This window comes from Calypte anna, chromosome 2 (assembly GCF_003957555.1).
Source record: "Calypte anna isolate BGI_N300 chromosome 2, bCalAnn1_v1.p, whole genome shotgun sequence".
Classification (NCBI taxonomy): domain Eukaryota; kingdom Metazoa; phylum Chordata; class Aves; order Apodiformes; family Trochilidae; genus Calypte; species Calypte anna.
In genome coordinates this window covers 26,360,163-26,380,815 of record NC_044245.1, presented here as the reverse complement: position 1 = coordinate 26,380,815, position 20,653 = coordinate 26,360,163, and the positions used below count along the sequence as shown (strand labels likewise).

General features: G+C 44.6%; 1 protein-coding gene across 1 annotated transcript in view; it reads right to left on the bottom strand.

Moving 5' to 3' along the window:
- The window catches only part of NXPH1 (neurexophilin 1), a 138,048-nt gene extending 118,534 nt beyond the window's left edge, over positions 1–19,514 (bottom strand). The window contains exons 1-2 of the mRNA XM_030445521.1: positions 19,338–19,514; positions 18,213–18,374 (exon numbers count right to left, since the gene is read on the bottom strand). Of these exons, the coding sequence (XP_030301381.1) occupies positions 18,213–18,266 (54 nt within the window). The 5' untranslated portion in view covers positions 18,267–18,374; positions 19,338–19,514. The remainder of the gene's footprint in view (positions 1–18,212; positions 18,375–19,337) is intronic.
- Between the last annotated feature and the right edge of the window lie 1,139 nt (positions 19,515–20,653).

Here is a 20,653-nt window from a genome sequence, read left to right as displayed (position 1 = left end):
ATAGGTGGAGATAATCTCATGGTAGCATGTTAAATGTGTCCAACTTTATACAAAAACAAAGTAGTGGCAAAATTAGTTCACCCAAAGTGTCCTGATTCTACTTATGGCAAATATTGAGTGTTTCTAAGCAAATAAGACAGAGGAATTTTTAAGAATAAGATATTGTTCACATTCCAAATTTCTATTCTTTGTACTGAACAAATGCAGAGTCAGTTGTAGGAAATCAGAGTCAATACATAGGAAAGTGTCATGCTAGCATTTCACATGCCAGGGTTTGTTTTTGTCTCAAAGCATGACAGCTCACACACTTCAGAAGAACTGGTCTGCTAGCCAAAAGAAGAAGCAACACCAGAAGGTACCTATAGTCACATATGGCCAGATCAAGGGAACCATCCGGACTTAATACTGGCTAAAGCTCTGGCCAAAAAATGTTCCAGATATCCAGAGAGAAATCTGCAGGCACCTGGCTAGTCTGCAGTGTGGTAAACAAACCTCACACTTATTCCCAGGTCTTGCATTGCCAAAAGTAGAAAAATCCCATTTATGGCAGATCATCTAAATTCAGGCGGGTTTTATCCATCCCCACCTCTAAACAGCAGGCACAGTGGCTTTTGCTTGTTTTCAGCTTTAGAACACAACAGCTTATGCCAAAACTGCCACAAAGATCATCTGGGAGAGAATTGTGTGAGATAAGCACATAGAAGCTAAAAGTAAATCTAACATGCAGCCCTCAAATTCTTTGCTAGTCATTCCTGCTATCATTTATAGCACTCAGTCTTGCCATTTTTGCAAGTAAGCTTGTAATACAAGATGTTCTGGCATTCTAAAAACCCCCTCCATTTGATTACACAGTTATTCTGTAAATAAATCTTCAATGAAGTGCTAAAAGGTTTATTTTTTGCTTTTTAGCAAGTAGGCATAAAATATTGGGCTATAAAATGCTTACAAATGAGATTACTGGGAGTGAATAGAATGCATTGTTATCTACTGAGCCAATGATGGGTCAAATGGCAGATTGAGCTTTCATGGTGAATATGACTACGACCTTCACATATACCATTGACAGAAAACAATTTTGTTTACATTTTCAAATCTACATAAAGGTGAAAGATGGTACCAGTAAAAAAAAAAAATGAAACATTTATTTATTTATTTTCTCCCAAGGCATAACTGAGCTTTCCCAAGGTCACATGTAGCTTGAAATGAAACAAGACTTTCTTAATCTTGCTACCAGTAACTGTCACTCAGATCTGGTGGCACTGGTGATCTGTTTTCATTTAACATTTAAAAAAAAATCTCCTTATTTTAAGTTGGAGAAGGAAGAATTAACAAGAGATTGTTTCTTTTATCCCCTAGACGTTCCTGCACAAACTGATCACTAATTATATTTGAGCTGCTATAACAAACTAAATGTACAGATTCAAGAGGTCTACCCATAAAGAGACATAAAGCTTTTTCCAAAACAAAACACATTGCAGTCTTTGGGACCAATAATTCTATAGTGTCTATACTTTAATTAGAGCTCTATTTTATTAAAGCACATTTAGGCATATATATTGAATATATCCAAATATATTGAGCAATATATTTCATTCTATGCATACCAAATGCAACTATATGCCACTTTAACTTTTAAAAAAATAAAATTTATCCATTACATCCCAGCATTTCCTCTGTCCTTTCTAAGACAAAAAAAAAAAGTTATAACTAAAATTCTGATCTGTAACTGCTATATAGTAGACAGTGTTAGAACAAAATTGTAAATAATAACAATAGCTACATTTTTCTAACCATTTCAAGCTTCTCCAAAGTACAATGTTTAAAAAAGGCAAAGGGTACTTAGAGGATAACATCATTTTGGCAAGCACTGTCACATGGAACACCCAGGAGGGTACGTCTGTCTATAAATTATAGGTGGTTCTGCTAACAATGGTTATTATTAAGGTTGCCTGAAACTTCCCATAATAAGACCTTTTCACAGTTGCTTATAATTTTGCTGAACTTGTAACATTTGGAGTAAAAAATTCCCTGCAAGGTATCTGCCTCAATATTTGTTCAGCCTTTTGTGGAACGGTTAACACAAAACGGTTTAGAGAACAAGATTACAGAAAAATATAGCTTGCTTTAAAAAAAAAAAAAAAAGAAGTTCTTCTTTGAGAAGCCCTAATGCTGCCTTTCAGAAGAAAGAAAAACCTTTGAAATGTGGTAGGGCATGGCCTTTTTGTGAGGTATATAATTTTTACAACTCCTGAAATGCCCATTCAAAGCCAGTCTAGTTTGTTGGATGTACTACTTCTTCCCAGAAGCATGACAGCTTCTACAGCTAAAAATCACTAATATTTTTTACAGGCTTCAACTCTCAAAGCTATTTGTGGGGAATAACCTGCAGATGTTTCACCTCTGCAAAATAGAGTGGACAGTCTTCAGCCCAAAGGGTTTGATGCACAGAGCAAGAATGTCCCAACCATCCTTTCTCCTGATGTCCTAGACAGGTAAATTAAAATCCTGGACCCAAGTTGTCCTATTCTTTTACTGACAGTTCCTGCTGGTGCACTGAGGATGGAGAAGCAGCTAGACACATAGAGAGCATGCAGTAGTTTGTTGATCAATTTTTATGCAAGTAATAGATACAAATCATTAAACAAAGCCAATTATAAGCTTAAAATGGATGGGGAGTGAGGGTAGTGGCCTGGAAATTACTAACTTGTTTCAAGTTAACAATATACACCCACAGCTAACTACAAGTGTTGCTTTTAATGGTAATAAAAGCCTTCAGGATCTTGAGCACATAAACAGCTTTCTAGAAGTAATTAATTAACTATGCTATGACCTACTGATAGGGTGATTTTTTTAAATGTAAGGACAAGAATTAGACTTAACCATAGCTGTGAAGATAAAGGAGGTCAGTCTGGCAAGCAGCTTAAAAACAGAAAAGCACAAGACTGTTTACTCTTAGTGTTAGCAATTTTGGAAGATCCTCCAGGGCAGATCCAGAAAGTGCCTCACCACAAAGAGCTCACATTCTTAGGGACACATCACAGGGATCTGTTAGAGCTCATAACCTGGAATTGGATACCCACAGGTCCCTGCTGGGAGAAGATTTCTGAAAGCAAAATTTACAGAAGCTACTAAAGAGTCCAAACCAAGCACCAAAGGAAGAAAAGGAATTAACTGAAACACTTTCTGACTCTTCCTAGGTGTGAACTGTTCCTAGAATTAGGCATCTTATTTTCCTGTTGCTAGCATGCCTACTGGATAGAGTTGGCAAGGCAACACAATTTCAACTTTCCAGTTAAAGAATTTCTTTCATGTAAGAATAAAGCTTTTTTCTGACACAGAACTCACAAATTCTGAAGTGCTTCCACTAGGAATGAATTCATACTCACAGGGCTAAAGAGCAAGAGATAAAGACTTACTACCACAACTGACTCAAAACTTACATGTGAGAAGATGCTGTTTTATGAGTGGAGTACCTGAGCATATTAAACCAAGCAGAATAAAAAAGAACAAGTAAAATCAAGAAATTCCCCCCAGGTCATTGCCCCAGCCAGTGGTAAAGCAATTACCTCAGAATCTGAGTTTTGGGTTTATACTTCCTGAAGCAAAGAAAGAAATTAAATCTCTTGAATCCATAGCAAGGGCTTCAGCTACTGGGCTGATGAGAAAAATACAAATGGGGAAACAAAGAAAATGGAGAGGAGAAAAGCTCTGGGACCTTAGCTTACCTTAAATAAGCCTGAGGTGTTATAGGCCCAGCTGTAGCTACTTGCCAATGGCCAGCATGACCCTTTTTTTTTTTTTTTTTTTTTGTCCTGTCCCTCTGTAAGTTAAGAACATGATTACTAGAGAAACTATGGTATTTTAGTCTGCTGTCATAGCATTTAAACTCAAAAATAACCCAGAAGTCTGACTAACAAAGCTGACACTAATTCTGCTGTAATTGATAGCTGAATGTGAGGTGCAGTCATTTATCTGAAAGCAAAGCTTAGCTGCATGTTGTTAGGTTCTTACAACTGACTAATAAAATGCTTCAATGTGTGACTGAGGCTGACAGCTGAGCCCAGAATGATCAAAACAAGATTTCTATGGTCTGACTTATATCAGCCATAGAAAAGGAACTATACAGTGAGGACATACACACTCTAAGATGTCCAGAGATGACATTTAGAGTGTCATGAGCTGAAAGCACCACACTAAGGAATGCCAGAGCTTGGATATGAGGTTGATGTGAAGCAATTATGAAGTAATTGAATACAAAGTAGGTAACCAATTAAATCTAGAAGCTGTGATAGAGGACAAAGAAAGATGAAGAGTAAAGAATATTGCATATAAGAGAAACTTTCTGCACAGTGATTTCATTGGACACTTTAAATGATTCTTTGCTATGCTTAATGACAGTAATACTGTATGAGCAAAAGAAAAAAACCCTAACTGAAGGGTTTAGCCTAGAAGCAATCCTGTGACTGTAGTCAAAGACCTTGGTTTTTGGGTAACACTGAGTCAATCAGTAATAATGCCAGATGCTGTGTAAATGATTCTTAAGTAACCAGGAGTGAAATAGAGGTCCAGTCTTACAGGACACAGAGTTTCATAGAAACAGACATCAAAGGAGAAGACTTGGAAGGCTAAGCAATGGAACAGGAAGAATCTTTACTCAGAATCTATTGTACTCTTTGAGATTTTGCTTTCATTTTGAACAAGGCATTTGTGCTAGCATTTTGATTGCTGTACTTATACCTATACAAATTCAGTGACTCAGTCATATTTTAGAACCTATAGTATTTCATTCTGTTTCTTCAGGTATGAAAGTTACAGACACATTTGCTACCATTCCCAGAGAGTCCTCTAGCAAAAGTAGAGGTGACCACAGTAAACAGTTCTTAGGTACTAAACAGGCCAAACCATGTTGCTCTTAGTAAGTAGCTCCCATATCATGTTTACTTATCATGAAAACAAACAAAAGACCATAAGCTCAAGTTTATTTTTCTACCCATTGGAAGTCACATGTATACTGACATTTCTACTAAGAATTCTCTGCCTAAGCAATGATACATTTAACATTCCATTCTCAAGTAACCTGGAAATTACTTCCATTGTCAAAGAGATCTATGTCAATTGAAAGGAAAAAAAATAAAAGTCAAATAATCCTTTTTCTTTCATGCTATCTTTATGACAGCTTTTGTTTCCTAAATACATACTCAGAAGGCATTGAAAACCAGGATAAATTTATCAATGTAATTTCAGTTGGGTAGATTTTCAATCCCCACTGGGCACATTTGTAGAACTCTGACTGTAGCTGGTCACATTATTAATAGCAAACTATTTGTTTGATTAATTTACCCTACACTTCTGTTCACAAAATAGCTTCTCCCATTTTGATGTCTGCTTTTTATGTTCTAAGCATTCAGTTAATATTTTCAGCAGATTGGTTTTTGGAGCTTATTAGGGAGCTTTTCGCTTCATCTTATCACAATGATTATTTTTTTACTGGAGATGGTGTGTCTTGAAATCTTCTGTTAGTATTATTTTTGTTCCTCTAATTGACTTTTCCACTGTCAATGTAGTATGAGGAACACCTCTGATGTGATTAGTGAACATCTAGTATTATGTTTGAATCAGTCTTCCCAGCAGATGCACAAACCTATATGGAAATAACCTTTCTCTAAACATTGATGAGATAACACAAGTTTACACATGTGTATGTTGAAAAAATTCATATTAAAAGCATGAGATTCCAGGACACTTAAAAGCTTCTGAGAAGCAAGAACTTTTAAAGGTGTGCCCTCATTCTATCACCCTGACTCATTTCAAGCCACTCCCCTGTTCTTCTGTGATGTTTTCCCAGCACAGAATTCACTAATCCAACCACCACATGATCACCTGCAACTAAAACAGGAAGGAAAGGGCAACATGTACCATGGCCCCTTAGGAGATGCACGTAGTCCATGAAAACAGAATTATAGGATGTACAAGCAATGAGTTTGCTCGTTTTACATAGTTTATATGCATAAATCCACTGTAACTAGCCTTTTCTTAACATTCTGTAGAGGGTTATTCCAAATATTTATGCAGGTTTTGAGGTCTAAACAAAAAAGCAGAGCACAGAAAGTTCCCAGAATTCAGGGACTAATCTTAGATCAATCATGCAATGTAAACAACAGTCAAAGAGGGCTAAATGGAAATACTGTCTTAGATTCAGTCTAATATCTCCATTAGTAGGTAGAGTTGGGGTAGAAAAGACTTTCATAGAGTCCCCTTAGAGCCTTCATATTCCCACCAATGAACAACTTTTCCTGATAAATACATGAGCATGTATGCCTCTCATTGCCTGACGTGTTTTAGAGGTCAGGAGATTAGAAATTGGATGCAAATTTAGGAAATGTGGAAAACATGAGCAACATAGAGTCAGGGACCTGTCCAGCCAGCTGAATGTTCAACAAGCAAGTGAGGCCACAGCTCCACCTGTTGAGCTAAAGCAAATCATCCACCTGTAAGGGCTGGCAGCACAGATTCTTTTTATTTTTTTTTTCTTTTGGCAGACACAGGTCACTAACACTGTGTCGTTACTCCATGTGGAGCACAATAACCATTGAGCCATTATGCCCCAGAACAAAAGGACCTGGATTGAAAGGCAGGGTCTCATGGCAAACCAAAGACAGGACAATGTTTTACCCAGAAAATTTACTAAAGCATACAAGGATGTCTGAAACAATGCTAGAAATGAAAGTGCATAGAACCCCCTCAGCTCTTCATACTTTCCCAGGAAGCTGCTCAGATCAAAGGCTAGGAATATCACACAGTCATACATACATATTCTTTCACATTTACTAGCAGTGCTTATTTCTTCATTCTTGTGCCAGATACAAATAGCCAATTCAAACAAAGCAAGTCAATCTAAAATGTAATGATTTATCATTCCAAACTATTTTAAAAAACAGAAATATTCAGCAGGCAACGGGCACCATTTTATGACTGGAGAAATCAAAGTAAAGTTCTCATGAGTCTAACTAGCCTTGAATCAACACATAAGTAGGTGTGGAAGAATACCTTACATTGTCATCATTTACATACATGTTTCTTCTGAGAGGAAAAAAAAACTGCAGTGGTGTGCAAAAAAATGTACACCACCAGCAGTTAGATGTCAAATCTAAAGCATTGCTATAATACTTCAGGCCACACATGGCTTTCTCAGATATGCCACCATTTGCATCTCTTTATAATTCTGCCAAACAATAATAGAGTCTATTTATTTCAAAAAGATGATTACCAGAAAAAAAATTAATAATCTATTTGAAAAGCTTTCATATTTAGCTAAAATAGATTTCTTGCAGACTATTTCTACAGATGCTGAATCCATACATAGAATGTCATAAATCATCATTCCAAAGTTTCAGAATTAAACAAAAAAGTAACTATTAATCAATAATGAATTGATCATTTTCACTATAAAATAATAAAAATAAAATATGTTGAGTATATGGGATAGTGCATAGTGTAATGCTGGTTTATAAGCATAACACTGTGATAGAACCTAAGTATCCCAGATATAAATTCAGCAAGTTTTTTGGCAAAAATATTATTTTGTAACATTTATGAAGATACTAATATGTGAATGTGTGAATTCTGTATCCCAAAAGCAGAAATTCAGTAACTACACTGCATTAATTTTGGTTTGGTCCTAGTTCAGTGAAGCACTGAAGCTGATGCAAGCGACTGTCATGACTTCAGATTAGCTTGTGTTTGCTTCTAAAAAGTAGTTACAAACCATTGCCACTACTCTGAAATGTCTGCTACAACCCCTTAATTTCAGAATATTCTGTAAATTGTGAAGAATAAAAGCAGCACTGCACCTCCTCTAATGCACTTACTCACACATTTCCATATTCATTTGGATTGCATTACACTGAAAACTGAACCATATCATTACAATCTGTTAATCCACCCAATAACTTTTCCTAGACTCACAGTCTGCTCTAGCTAGCAAATATTCTGCACATTTAAGATGCAAACACAAGCTACAGTCTAATATATTTGTAATTCTGTGGGATAGTATCTTATTCCAACAACTAGTGTGAGTAGAGCCAGCAGAGCTGCTCACAAAGGGAGTACAACCACATAATAAGATGTAGTCACCCTTTGGTTGAGTAGAAAGAAACTGAAGGTACAGCAGATGATTGCCACAGAGCACTGTCTTATCAAAGGCCCAGACAACATTGTTCCTTGCTCACTTTAAAATTTTGATATTATAAAGCAATATTACGAAAGGGCCATACACTTACACCTCTGTTTGCAACATGTACTACACTACCATCTACTACAAGCAACTCAATTAAGGAAATAGGATTGAATGTGGAGGCAGGGAGAAGAAATACATAAGCACATAAAATTGTGGGCCTTGTTAAGGTAATATCCACTGCAGATGAAGGAAGCAGGATGGAATCTCTCTTTTTTAACACTGAAGGTTTTGAGGTACTATCTATTATGCACATCTTTCATGTCACATCTCTGTATTTGTAATCCTTTTTATTTCCCTGCTCTTTAAAGATCTGTTCACTCAGCAATAGTCCTCCTCAAAGCTACCCTGTTATCGCTGTGTTTTAGCTAGCAATATTGCTTACAAATCTTTCTCAAGGTGTAAGGCAATACCCACATAAACATTAAGAAACAACTCTGTATGCAATACAGAGTAGCTGCAGAATGTGATAACAGAAATTACTCTAAATTAGAGTCAAATTACAGACTAACATTCTGATTTTAAACAGATAAATATTTTACAATATTGTGATTGACTGTGCAACAACCACAAGGACACAGCTTTAATATTATTCCTATTTTAAGTCCTTACCTTCTTCTGCAAGACCTCAGATGCTATGGATGAGGTTCTAAATATAAAAAGCAGTCCATTAATTTTGTATAAGCAGTTTTATATACCTGAAGGCCTCTGACAACATTTCTTGACAAAATAGCCTAACAGAAGAATTGTTCTTCTAAAGTTCAATCAAAAATGGCTTATAAAATGAGTATGCAGATAAATATCATGGTGCAGGTAATCTGATCTATACATAACAGAAATGCCATGAGTTAAATATGTTTAAGAGATGTCAATTACACTTCCAATTTGAAGTGGCATCTGAATAATGACAAGCAATCCTCAGTGAGAGAAATGGTCTACTTAATCATCAGCAGTAGACAGAATCTGTCCTCTTTGTACCAATAAACCATTGATTTACATAGGAATCCTATCTTGTATAACACTGAAAGTTCAGGCTATAGGATCTGCTGTATAGGAGACTTCAATCTTCAGTAGTTCCCTCAATATATGGCTAGAATGTGTCTTTTTTTTTTTTTTTTTTTTTTCCTGGTGGCTCATATGCACCTCTAAGACAAATGCAGGAAACTGGAAACACTGCGCCAGCAAAAATTCACTCCCATGTAATGCTGCAGGGGGCAGGGATAGACAGACATAAAACATGCTGGTCAATAATCAGTTGTAATATTACTGATGTTATTTCTGACATAGGCATGCAGTATCAGGCAGAAGAATATTACTCAAAGGGTCAGATCAAAAACTACTGCAATTATTAGAAATCCTCACTGACTTCAGGGCTTCTGGATCAAAACATCAGATGCTTTAACTAGGAAGGTAAGTAGCAACTTCTGTTTTTCAACCAAGGATGCTACACTGCTCTAGTTTTCTTTCAAAATAAGTAATGTAAATATAATATAGATATTGGATCATTTCTTTCCTGGTATAGCTTTTACTTTCAGTTCTGCTGCCTCAATATCCTGTCCATCTACCACCAAATGTCTAAGGGAATATATAAAGAAATAATGCAGACATATTTTATTTATCAGTTTTTCAAAAGTCCAGGAAAAATAACCAAACAAAAGAACCCACCAAACAGCAATCACAAGCACACACAGTAAGAAACAACCAAGCTAAGCACACAAGGAAACAATCAGACTCTTTTTTCTTTATTTTTTGCTTAAGTTTTAACTAGAAAAATAAATATGAGGAAAACGGAGCACTAGTATCATTTGGTAGGTTCCCAGAAAGCAGAAAAAAGTCTGGTGTCTCCCACTTCAACAATCTACAGTTGTGGAAAGAGTAGATTATCTTTCTTTGCACTAATCAGCCTAGCATCAGAGTGGTGAAAAAGATTAACAGGAGAGGTAACACCCCAGAGGACACTGGCAAAACTAACACATAAATATACAGGACAAAGGCCAACTAGTGGTGAAAGAATTTCACAGCAGACACAGGAGGGAAGGAAGAAAATATTCCTAAGCTGTTCCTTGGAGAAGAAAAGACAGGGAGGGCACTCAGAGAGATGGATGCAGTATGCAAGGCAGATGAACATCTCCAAGACATTTGTCACTATTTGGACTGCAAGACACTGACATTAATGAGCATGGCATTTGGAAGATAAAAGCAGTATCTCTGAAGCAGACAATACAGTTTCCAGGCACCATGCACGAGGACACAGTGTAATCAAAAGGGACTGGAAAATGTTCACATCTAGCAAAAGCATCACAATCACTACTGATATTCATGGGACAATATGGACCAGGAATAAAAGGCTTATGGGTTTGTCTGGAGGACTGGTAAGGATTGTGGGTTGCTTTTCCTCTCAGCCCAGTCAATCCCCATCACATTCCTTTATTGAAGGACACTCCATCAGTCATTCACTTCTACCTGTCTTGTCAAAAGTCAGTGTTTCATTGACAAGTGTTTTTCAGGGAGCAGGCCTCTAGAGGACAGCTCTGTCAATAGTGAGTGGGGATTTACAGCAGTGGAGGCACTTTCCTGTGATTATCTCCTCTTGAAAGTAAGGAGGGAGCTGAGAGATATCTAGAGCCCTGGTTGTCAGGACGCAAGCAAGTGGAGGAACTGAGAGCTGGCTGCCTTTCTCAGGTGCCTCAGAGGCCACTCAACCAAAAATCCCATCAACTATATCTGAGAGCCACTCTTGCCGTGACCCAGGGCTGGGAAGTGTCGTTATTAATTAATCATTCCCTGCTTTCACACCTCAGTGCCAGCAGTGTCCTATGATGCATTTTGACCCCAGCACCATCGGATGTCTCTGGTCTCTCTCTAAAAGGTGCTGTGGTCCTGGGATGGAATGAGACAACCCCAAGCATTCCAGAAAACTTTCCTGATCCCCAGACTCATCCTGTCATGGATCTTAGATTATTATATCCAAGATCCCATCCCTGTTCTCTTCCACACTCACATATTGATTCTCTGGCCACCTTTACCCTAGAAACTAATGCATCTGCTTTGCCATTAAAAGTCAGTCAGCATTAAATACATCACTCTGCTTCCAGGACCATCTTCTTTTTCCTTCAGGAAAACTAACGCAAGCAGCCAAACCCCAAGTCCAAAGCGAGTTTCGGGATGAGGTCTGAGTAGCAATGGCCCAAAATATTGTCTAGCCCGGGACAGGGAGTCAATGACGGGAGTTTCCGCGGGCCGGCGCGGTGCCGGGCGTTGCCCAGCCGCGGGGGCGGGACCGGGACCGGGCTCTGTCCGCGGTGCTGTCGCCCGGTCCGGTCCGCCCCAGGATCTCTCCAGGGTGCTGCACGGCGCTAACTCGGCGCCGGCGCTAAGTGGGGGGGGGGGAAAGGGGAGAGGCAGCCCCGGGCCGGGGGCAGCTGCGGGTCAGGGCACCTCACAGTCACAGTCCCTCCGCCAACCCTTATCCAGTCTCCTCTCAGCGCTGGCTCTAGCCTTCCGCAGCTGGAAATGTTCAGCATCTCCGACAGAGGGGGAAAGAACCACATTTTAAAAAATAAAAATAAAAAAATCCCGTGGACTAATCGTGCGCCGCTGAAAGTTTTAGACGCGGATCTCCAATAGCGAACACCGGAGTGGGAACCCACACTAACCCGACATATGATAAGAACAAGCTGTTTCTGCTTCCTCTTTAATGCTTCATTCATGGAGTGCAGCTCCACGTGTGAAGGTGCCCACGTACCCGTCCCGCTGAGGAGCACCCAGCGTCTCCCTGTTGTCCTTCAATGCCTTTCTTTCTCTCTCTTCTTCGACTTAAAAATTGAAATATAAGTGGGTAGTAGTAGAAGAAAGCTGACTGAATCCCTCCTTTAATCACAAACAAACCCAGCAAGATGGATTATGGGAGAAGAAGCTGTATTCCTAAGCAGCGACGGGTGTCAAAGTAGTTAAAATAGAACACAAAAGCCTCTCACAAAGTCAGTTCTTATGTAGATGAGGCTACATAAGAGCTTTTCTCTCTCTTCGCAGGCTTAGTGAATTTCTAATTTGCCCGAAGAAGCCCTAGAGGAATGAGGAAGAGAGGGCGGGAATACTGGGATTGCTAGTCATAACAAATATTACCGTACTCGGGACTGTCTCCTAGAAATACTCTGAAATTTAGGGGATCCAATGCCATTGTCTCAGACAAGTTATTTCTCTTGACCTTCCGATTTCTCCAGCCAGGCTGAACAAACCTCCTGCAGAGAGCATCGCCCCTGGTCTCTGCCAGACACACAATTTTGGTCTCTCTAGGTCACAGAAAGGGAAAGAGGATAAGAGGCTGTTTCCCCTCCAAAACAAGGTCACCCGCAGAAGTCTAAACAACAGCCAGAAAAATGTAGGGTTAAACAATAAACTGGGAAATATGCTGTCCTGTTTAACAGAGAGCAGTTTCCACAGCATTGAGAACCCGCCAATATATATCATATCAATAAAAAGGAGCTCTTCGAAAGCTTGCATAGTAATTGAGACTGGAGATCTTTTTTGATATGGGTTGGCATTTCCTCATATCAATCTGACAGAGCCAACTCAGGAAATTGCTGGTAATATTCATCTGGGGAGCACTTTCATTAAAACGTAATTCATTCGACTTTCACAATAAATTGAGTGACATCCTTACAGCAGAACCTTTTTATCCTTGATGAAGTGCTTGCCAGCCTTTGGTTTTCCACTTTATTGTCACGTTCCTTAAAGTAGAATCGTCAACATGTCAATCTGCTGCATGGAAAAAAAAATGCTAAAGCTGTATTTACAAAGCACCCAGGAGGTGGTTTAATGCTGACTTACAAGAAGAGAGAGTTGGGAGTTAAACTATCTGATAAATCACAGCATAACTTCACCCAGGTCCAATCGGGAGAACAGAAGCCAATCCCAGGGGGGGAAGGATGGCTCATACATTCATTTTCTCCAAATGCTGGCTATTCCGAGCAATTTGTTTCTTAGCCTGCTTCACTGCACTTTCCAAGACGACTGGGAAATTGGCTTTTTGTTAATTAAAATGGTGGGTTAGAAATGCAAGGAAATATTAAAGAGCTTAAAATGGATACCTCTTGGTACAGACTTGAAAGATTTGGCTAGTCCAAGAGAAACGAGGATATTGGGTTACACTCAGTTGCCTCCCTAAAAGATGAAATCGGTTCCAGTCTGCACTCTCCAGCGATTTAAGAAGTGAAAATAATGTGTGCTAAGTACCAGGAAAAATAAATTTGTTTGCGGGAAAACCCCTTGTAAAAACTTCTAGCACAGGTCCCTGGTGGTTAGGAAGGAAGAAAGCCCCGAGAAGATTGCACCATCCTCCGCTTAACAAAAAAATAACTAGAGCGCAAAGAAGTTTGTTTCGCCCATACGAGATCCGAGTTCGGTTACTGGTACCGTGCCTTACCTTCCGAAAGGGTAATTATTCCCCCTACATCACCTCGAAAGCTTGTCTCGAACTTCTTTAGGAAGAGGGAGCAGGATCGTCTCAAGGCTACATAAACTCACCCGCTTAAAGTCACTTCTGTCCCTCCGCGTCAAGCGCTCTGCCCCTCTCCCCTCCTTCGACGTCAAATTGAAAATGGCAAGAAATCGCTTATTTAGGGGGGGGCGAAAAGCAATACTGAATGCATATATCTTCTCTGCCTATAGAGGTTTGTTTCTGTGGTTTGTTTTTTGTTTTTTCCTTCCCACGACAAAGTAGGAGACAATCAGCAATTATCTTTAAAAAGAAAGAACAACAGAGAAAAAATCAGCTTATCTGCCCCGCCACGTGGTATCGCTTCACGTCCTCAATAGCTTTCATTAACAGAGGTGAAATGACCTCAAACAGTGCGACACGGAGCGAAATTAAATGTACACAAACTCTGGAGCCACTAACCCCCTGTTTGCCCCTTCAGCAAACACCGTATCAAGTGTGCCACCTCTGAGGACAATTTTAAACCTCTATTATTCACGACATTTTTTTGCAGGAAAGGTCCTCTCGGCTGTCAGGAGGCCCCCAAACTACAGTGACGACGTGGAAGAGACCTTAAAATCCCAGCCCCGCACGGGGAGAAGGTTGGCAGACTGTTTCCAAGACCCTCTGCCACAGCCACCGCCCTGTAAAACGAGGTGCCCCGGCAACACCCCAGGTGTACTTGGAAGAGGCGCGGCACGGAGACCTACCCCACCCCCCCGCCAAACACCCTTCTCGCAGTGCTCTTCACAGGAGGAGAAAGAGGTGAAAAATCACTTCCCCCCCGCTCCCCGCATTTGCTCTTACGCTGTTTAAAATCTACACAGAGTTAAAACTCTGCCAGTCAGCAGCGGTGTGTATCCTAATTTACAAACCCACCGGTGAAGAAGCACTTTGCTGGGAAAAGACGACAAGCCGGGGGATGCTGAGGGGGGACGGATCCTTAGCCTAGCAGCATGCAGAGCAAAACTCCGGCTGGTTTTAGTTCCATACCCGCTACTCCGGGTAGCGGAGAACCTAAAGCAGTGAGAGAAAGTCTCTTCAAGCCGGGGTGATCCCAGCAAAACAGGCGCGAGTTACCATTCGTTGCTTGTACCATGCGGGAAGTTTCCCCTAGACCATACGAAGGCAGAGCCTGTGAATATTTCGGGGGTGTAAATCCTGCAGTCTGCAAGGCATTTTGCAGCCCAGTGCCGTGGGTTTGTCGGAGGGGTGCGCAGGATCTGGCCGGCGGCCGGCGAGCGGCAGGACGGGGCGAGCGTCCGCGGCCGCCGGGAACTGCCGGCCAGCAGCGGGCCGGTCCCCACCCGCACCGAGGGGACTCCTGAGCAGCTGGTGCGGAAACGATCTGCCTCCTCCTTTTGGGCCATCCTCGACCTGTCCGTTGAGAAATAACTACTTAAGGTTCTTGCCGTCTTTGCAAGCAGCCCGCGCTTTTTCTAGTCACTTCTACAGCATGTTACTTTCACCCAGGGGAAAAAAAAAAAAAAAAAAAAAAAAAAAAAAAAAAAAAATCCTGGCGTTTTATTGTGCTGTAGTGTCGGACTGGAAATTCACCAGCAGCTAGGCAGGAATTAAACAAGAAGGTTTGCATTAAGAGAATGGTGTCAAGCCTAGAAGAGTCTAGGGTCTCCGGGTGTTTTTTTAATATTTACACACTTTTCTAATGGCGACTTTGAGCTCAGCACAGCACTTAGTTAAGAAAACATCATCCATTAGAATAGGAGTAAGATGCTTTTGAAAGGGTGGCGGTGTAGTCTCGTGGTAAATAAGACCGAGTGTAGCTGTTTGAATACTTTCTGCAGCTCTCTAAACCTGAAGAAACAAAATAACTGCAAACCTTTAAATGTTTACCCCTAATTCTACCAAGTAAGTACTAAGTTATCCGTTTAGGCCAAAGAAAATGCATTTCCACATCAAATGAAATATAACATTTTCAATATACTGCACAGCTCGAAACAAGGAGAAAATGTATTTCTCGTAGAGGTTAACTAATGTTCTTATCAATAAACATACTACGGCGAACCATCTTTACTCCAGCAAAATTCCTACTCGTTCTGGTCGGCCGTGACCTCTATAAATTTCAGGCAATAAGGCTGGGTGGCATATAGCTGTATTATAAAGAGGGGAGGGGGCAGAGGGAGCAGAAGCATTTTTCCCAATACTTCATTAGGAAAAGGTTTGGGAAAAGGCTTGTGGAGGTGGGTGGCAAGGAAAAAAAAATTTAAGAAAAAAAAAAAAAAAGAAGGAGCAGAAAGAAGGAGCAGTGGTTTGCTGGGTGAAGAGAAATTACAAACCAGCGTGTGTAATGAGTAACTTGGAGGCAGCCCAGCCTGGCTGTGGCTGTTTACTATCTCTGAATACCGACTGCCTGCTCCAGGTGAAGGGGAAACATCCACTACTTTCCCTCTCCCCTCTTTTATTACCTCTCTCTCTCAAAAAAAGATTTTTTAAAAAACTCTACAGGAAGCTGTTTGTGCTGTCATTTCGTTCAGCCTTCCTAGCAGGTCGGGTAGTGAAAATTTAATTCCTAATTACAATCGTCCTAGTTCAAACAGAGCAATGTGCATACATGGAAAGGCACAACTAAGTGCTGCACCTTGCTGGTTTGTGGCACCGGATTAAAGTTTTAATCAAAATTCATGCTTCGATGCTTGTAAACAGTTTATCATCATGCGATGGCCTAATGAAAACTTTCAGAGTCCCTCCCAGAAGGCAGAGAATAGGGAGAGACAGGCATAAAAGCTGGAAATACTGACTCTGAAAGAAGAATCGAGTCAGACAGGGAAATCCTTTGGATTCCGCTCCCCCAACTCGGCTCCCCCCCCTTCTGTCCCCCCGCCAGAGAGGGTTTTGGCAGAAGACACAGCCCAGCCAAAGAGCACGTCCCCACCCCCTAGCTTGTCTTTCATGAATTTTTCTTTTTTTCCTTTTTTTTTTTTTTATAATGTTTCGCTGTTTGTTTTGGGATTTTTTTTTTTTTTTTTTTTTTTTTTTTGAGGGAAAACTGTCTCTGCAATGCCAAGCTCTCGGAAAAAAAAAAAAAAAAAGAAAAAAGAAAAAAAGCACTCAGGTAATGAAGTCTGTAACTAAACGGTAATTGAATCAGCATAATTTGCACACTGAATGGTTTTCAAATGCTCCCAGTTTACAATTAAAGGAGAATTAATGCGCTTGTTGTTCAGACTGCAGCGCATTAGAATAAATCCAGCTCTGTTGCTGTAATGAGTCGAGAGCAGTTTAACTGCCAGCAAACACATTTAAAATTTAACACGACGTATCGATCTCGCTCCGGCTTTTTGATAGATTATTTGCCACGCACTTTTCTCCCCGCTTCTCCCCACCCACCCCCGGCTATAAAATTCGCGAGGAGGAGAGCCGCTCGCGGCAGAGGTGGCACCGCCCGGAGAGGGCAGGGCCAACAGGCGGGACCCACGTCGGGCGGGACAGACCGAGCCGAGCCGAGCCGGGCCGGGCCGGGCCGAACGCGGCCCCCTGCGCTGCGCGGCCGCGGTGTGCGCTGCGCGCCGCCCGCACCGCCCCGCCCCGACCCGCGCGGGATTGGCTGCCAGGAGCTCGGCTGCGCGCTGCCGCGCAGCGTTGCCCCGCAGCGCCCCCAGGCGGTGCCTCCGCGCCAGCGCAGGGAGCGGCGGCGCAGGCAGCGCCCTGCGGCCGCGGAGCCGGAGCCGTATCCCGAATCGGAGCCGAAGCCGAACCGTCGCCCGCCTCGGCACTGGTGCCGGAGTCCTTCTCTCAGGCAGCGCTCCTGGAAGAGCAGCTTCTCTCTCCTCCGCCGCCACGGGGACGGGCTCCGGCCAAGCGTTTGGCCGCTTAACGCGTCGCAGGAGAGCGAGGGTACGAGCAGCCTGACTTGTTTTTGTGCCTCGAATCGCAGAGGGAATAAAGTGTGTGTTTCAGAAGATGACGCCGCTGTTTACTCGTGTTCCCCCGGTAATCTTAAAGGAGGTGTGCTACGAAAGTCAATGACACTTCACGCGGAAAATACGAGCTGCGCTCGGCCCCGAGTGTCCGCACGCCTCTACCGCGCCGCCCGTAATGGCATAACAGGGGGGTCGGGTTGGGGGGCGTCTCCGTCCCGAGGGGCTCCCACTCTCAGGAGGGAGCAGAGGGCAAGAAGTTGCCTCCAGCCCACAACCTGGGCGGGCAGCTCCGCAGTGGTGCTCCGGTGCTTCCGCAGGCACGGGGGACCCGGCCCAGGAGGTGGCAGCGGGAGACCCGGCCCGGGACCCGCGACCCTGCTCTGTCCCGGCGGCGCGCCCCTTCCCCGAGGAGGAGAACTTCCACCTGCTATCCCCTCCGACAGCTCCTGGCCGAGCCCCGCGCCTCCTGCCCGGCCCCGGCTTGACCCCAGGAGCACGGGGCAGGGGAGGCTGAGGGGCACCGGTAGTTGTAGTGAGTTTGTTCGTTCTCCATCAGTCTGGTGCCCTCATTCCCGCCGAGCTCCCCCCTCCCCGGTCCATGCGAAGGACCGGTGGCACTCACCAGGTAGAGGGTGGGTTGCAGCAGAAGGACCGCGTACCAGTACACAGCCTGCATCCTCGCCGCTCAAACTTCCCCCGCGCTGCCTTCGCTGCCTCTTTGTTCCTTCCAGAACATAGATCCACCTGACATCCACTTTACAGAACAAGCAGAGCTCTCACCAGCCTAGACAAAAATGAAATTATAGACCCCATGACCACAAGACAAGGTTAGGCTTGAGACACGGGTAGAAGAGAGGTGTGTAGGGAAGGGGGGGCGGGAGAGAAGGAGGAGATGGGGTGTGTGGATGGGGGTGGGGGAAACAAAAACCGATTAAAATCGAGTTAATCCAGCATCAGAGCAAAGTGATCGCCAAGGTCCGGGCTGGCTGCAGAGTGCCTGTAGGCAGCGCTCCCGGTGCTCAGTCCTTTTACAGGGCGCAAGATCCCCGTGGTGTGAGCTGGGACGGGCCGGGGGTGCCACCAACAGCCCTGCCCTGCCCTGCCCGCCCGCTCGCCTGCCTGCGTGCACTCGTCGGGGAACGGGTGGCAGCCGCCCCGCAGTTGGCCGCGGAGCCCCGGCAGAACGCTGGGGAGCGGAGCGGGGAGAAAGGGAAGGAGACGCTGGGATCGGGGCTCCAGAATGCTCCCGGGCGCTCAAAGTCCGGGCTAAAAGCTTCGCCTCCGGGACCCCCTAGCAGGTTTTGCCTACCCCTACACGCGCCCACCTCCCTCAACCGCTCCTAAGGAGCTCAGTGCCTTGCCCCGGGCCGGAGCCGTGCCCCGGGGCGCCCCGACGGGTGCGGACCCCCATCCCCGGCCCCAGCCCTCCTCCGCCCCCCGCTCCCCGCGGACAGCGCCGCAGCCGCGGGGGGGGGGCGCGGCGGGGATACGTACGGCGTGGGGGGTCCGACGGTGGCTGGGGCTCCGCGGAGGGCTCCATGGGCGAGCCTAGAGGGGCTGAGCGCCGCGGCGCAGCCCGCCGCCCCTGCGCATCTCCTCGCCGCGCTCCGCACCGGGGTGTCCCGCGGCCGCTGTGCATCCGGCGCAGGCACTGTCAGAGCGGCGGGGCGGCTGGCAGGCTCTCCCCCCTTTGCCTCCCCTTCTCCGCACACGGCCGCGCTCCGGCTCCGCCGAGCAGGACACTTACGGGAGGAAGGAGCTGCCCGGGCTGCCCGCTCGCCTTCGGCGGGGGGGGCGGGCAGGAGCGGCGGCACCGGCGCTCCGGGGCGTCCAGGGCGATTTGTCTCTATTAAAAATGACTTATTGGAGAGGGAGCGGCCAGTGCCTGGTATTTAACTTCAGATAAAATCTATCTGCAAAGACCTTGGCCGATCATCTTAAAATAAAGCGCTGGAGCCGAGCACTGTCCGAGCCTCACTGCTTGGGGAGAGGGAAAGAGCAGAGGAGGTGGAGGAGAGGGGGGGCTTGCTTGGCGAGGGGGGGAGGGAGGAGGGAGAAAGGGGAGTTTAGCGGCGTCCCATCTTCTCCTCTGAGCGGGGTTATGAATCAGAACCCTCCGCGGGCGGCACGATCTGCCTTGCGCTGCCCGCGCTGCCTGCTCTGCCCGCCCTGCCCGCGCTGCCTGCCTTTGTGCTGCCTTCCCTGCCCGGGCTGCCTGCGCTACCCGCACTGTCCGCACTGCCCACGCTGCTGCCTGCCTCTGCTGGGGTGCCTGCGCTGCCCGCGCTGCCCGCGCTGCCTGCCCTGCCGCCCGCGCTGCCTCCTGGGGCACAGCCTCTATCACTCTCCGCCGTGTGTCTTCCCAGAGCCTGGAAGAAGCCTGGGAGAGCTCTTTCCCTCCTCTCATTTTAGTTTTTCCACCTCCCTTGGGGGTGTCCCGAGCACCGACAGCGCTACTCAGCCTGCCAGGGCGGCGGGTGCCCACCAAGCCAGTCACTGAGGTGGCGAGATCTTGAACCAGAGGTGGATGACAACGGAGGGAGCCAAACTCTGGACTTAAAAGGTTGCTTCTCCCCTGCAAACAGGAACCTGTAGCTGGACAGCCCCTCCGAGTGAAGCTGGAAAACTCATGCCTGCCCAGTGCTGTTGCAAACCCCTTCAGCTGTCGTGCAAAAGGAAAGGTCTCGTCGACCTTGTATTCCTTTTTCTTTACAAGGAGTCCTGTTGGGTGTTTTTCTTACCCTCTTTCATTCCCAAACCACATCATTAGCAGTGTGACAATGGGACAGGGTGTAGAGGAGGATACCAACAGCACCGGGTATCTTTACTAGCTGCCTAACCTCGACAGCAAAGCTCAGATTTATCACCTCCCAGAGAGAAACCAAGAAGCAATCCAGCACGCTGTACAGTGTGGGAAATGAGAGAGGAAAAGAGGACTTCAGTTGTCCTGCCAAATCCTTGCTTCCCACAGAGGACGTCCTGATAATTAGTATCTGCAATCTGAGGCTTTGGTACCAAGCTGTAAAATACTGTTTTGATCTGGGGGTCTGAGTCTGAAACACT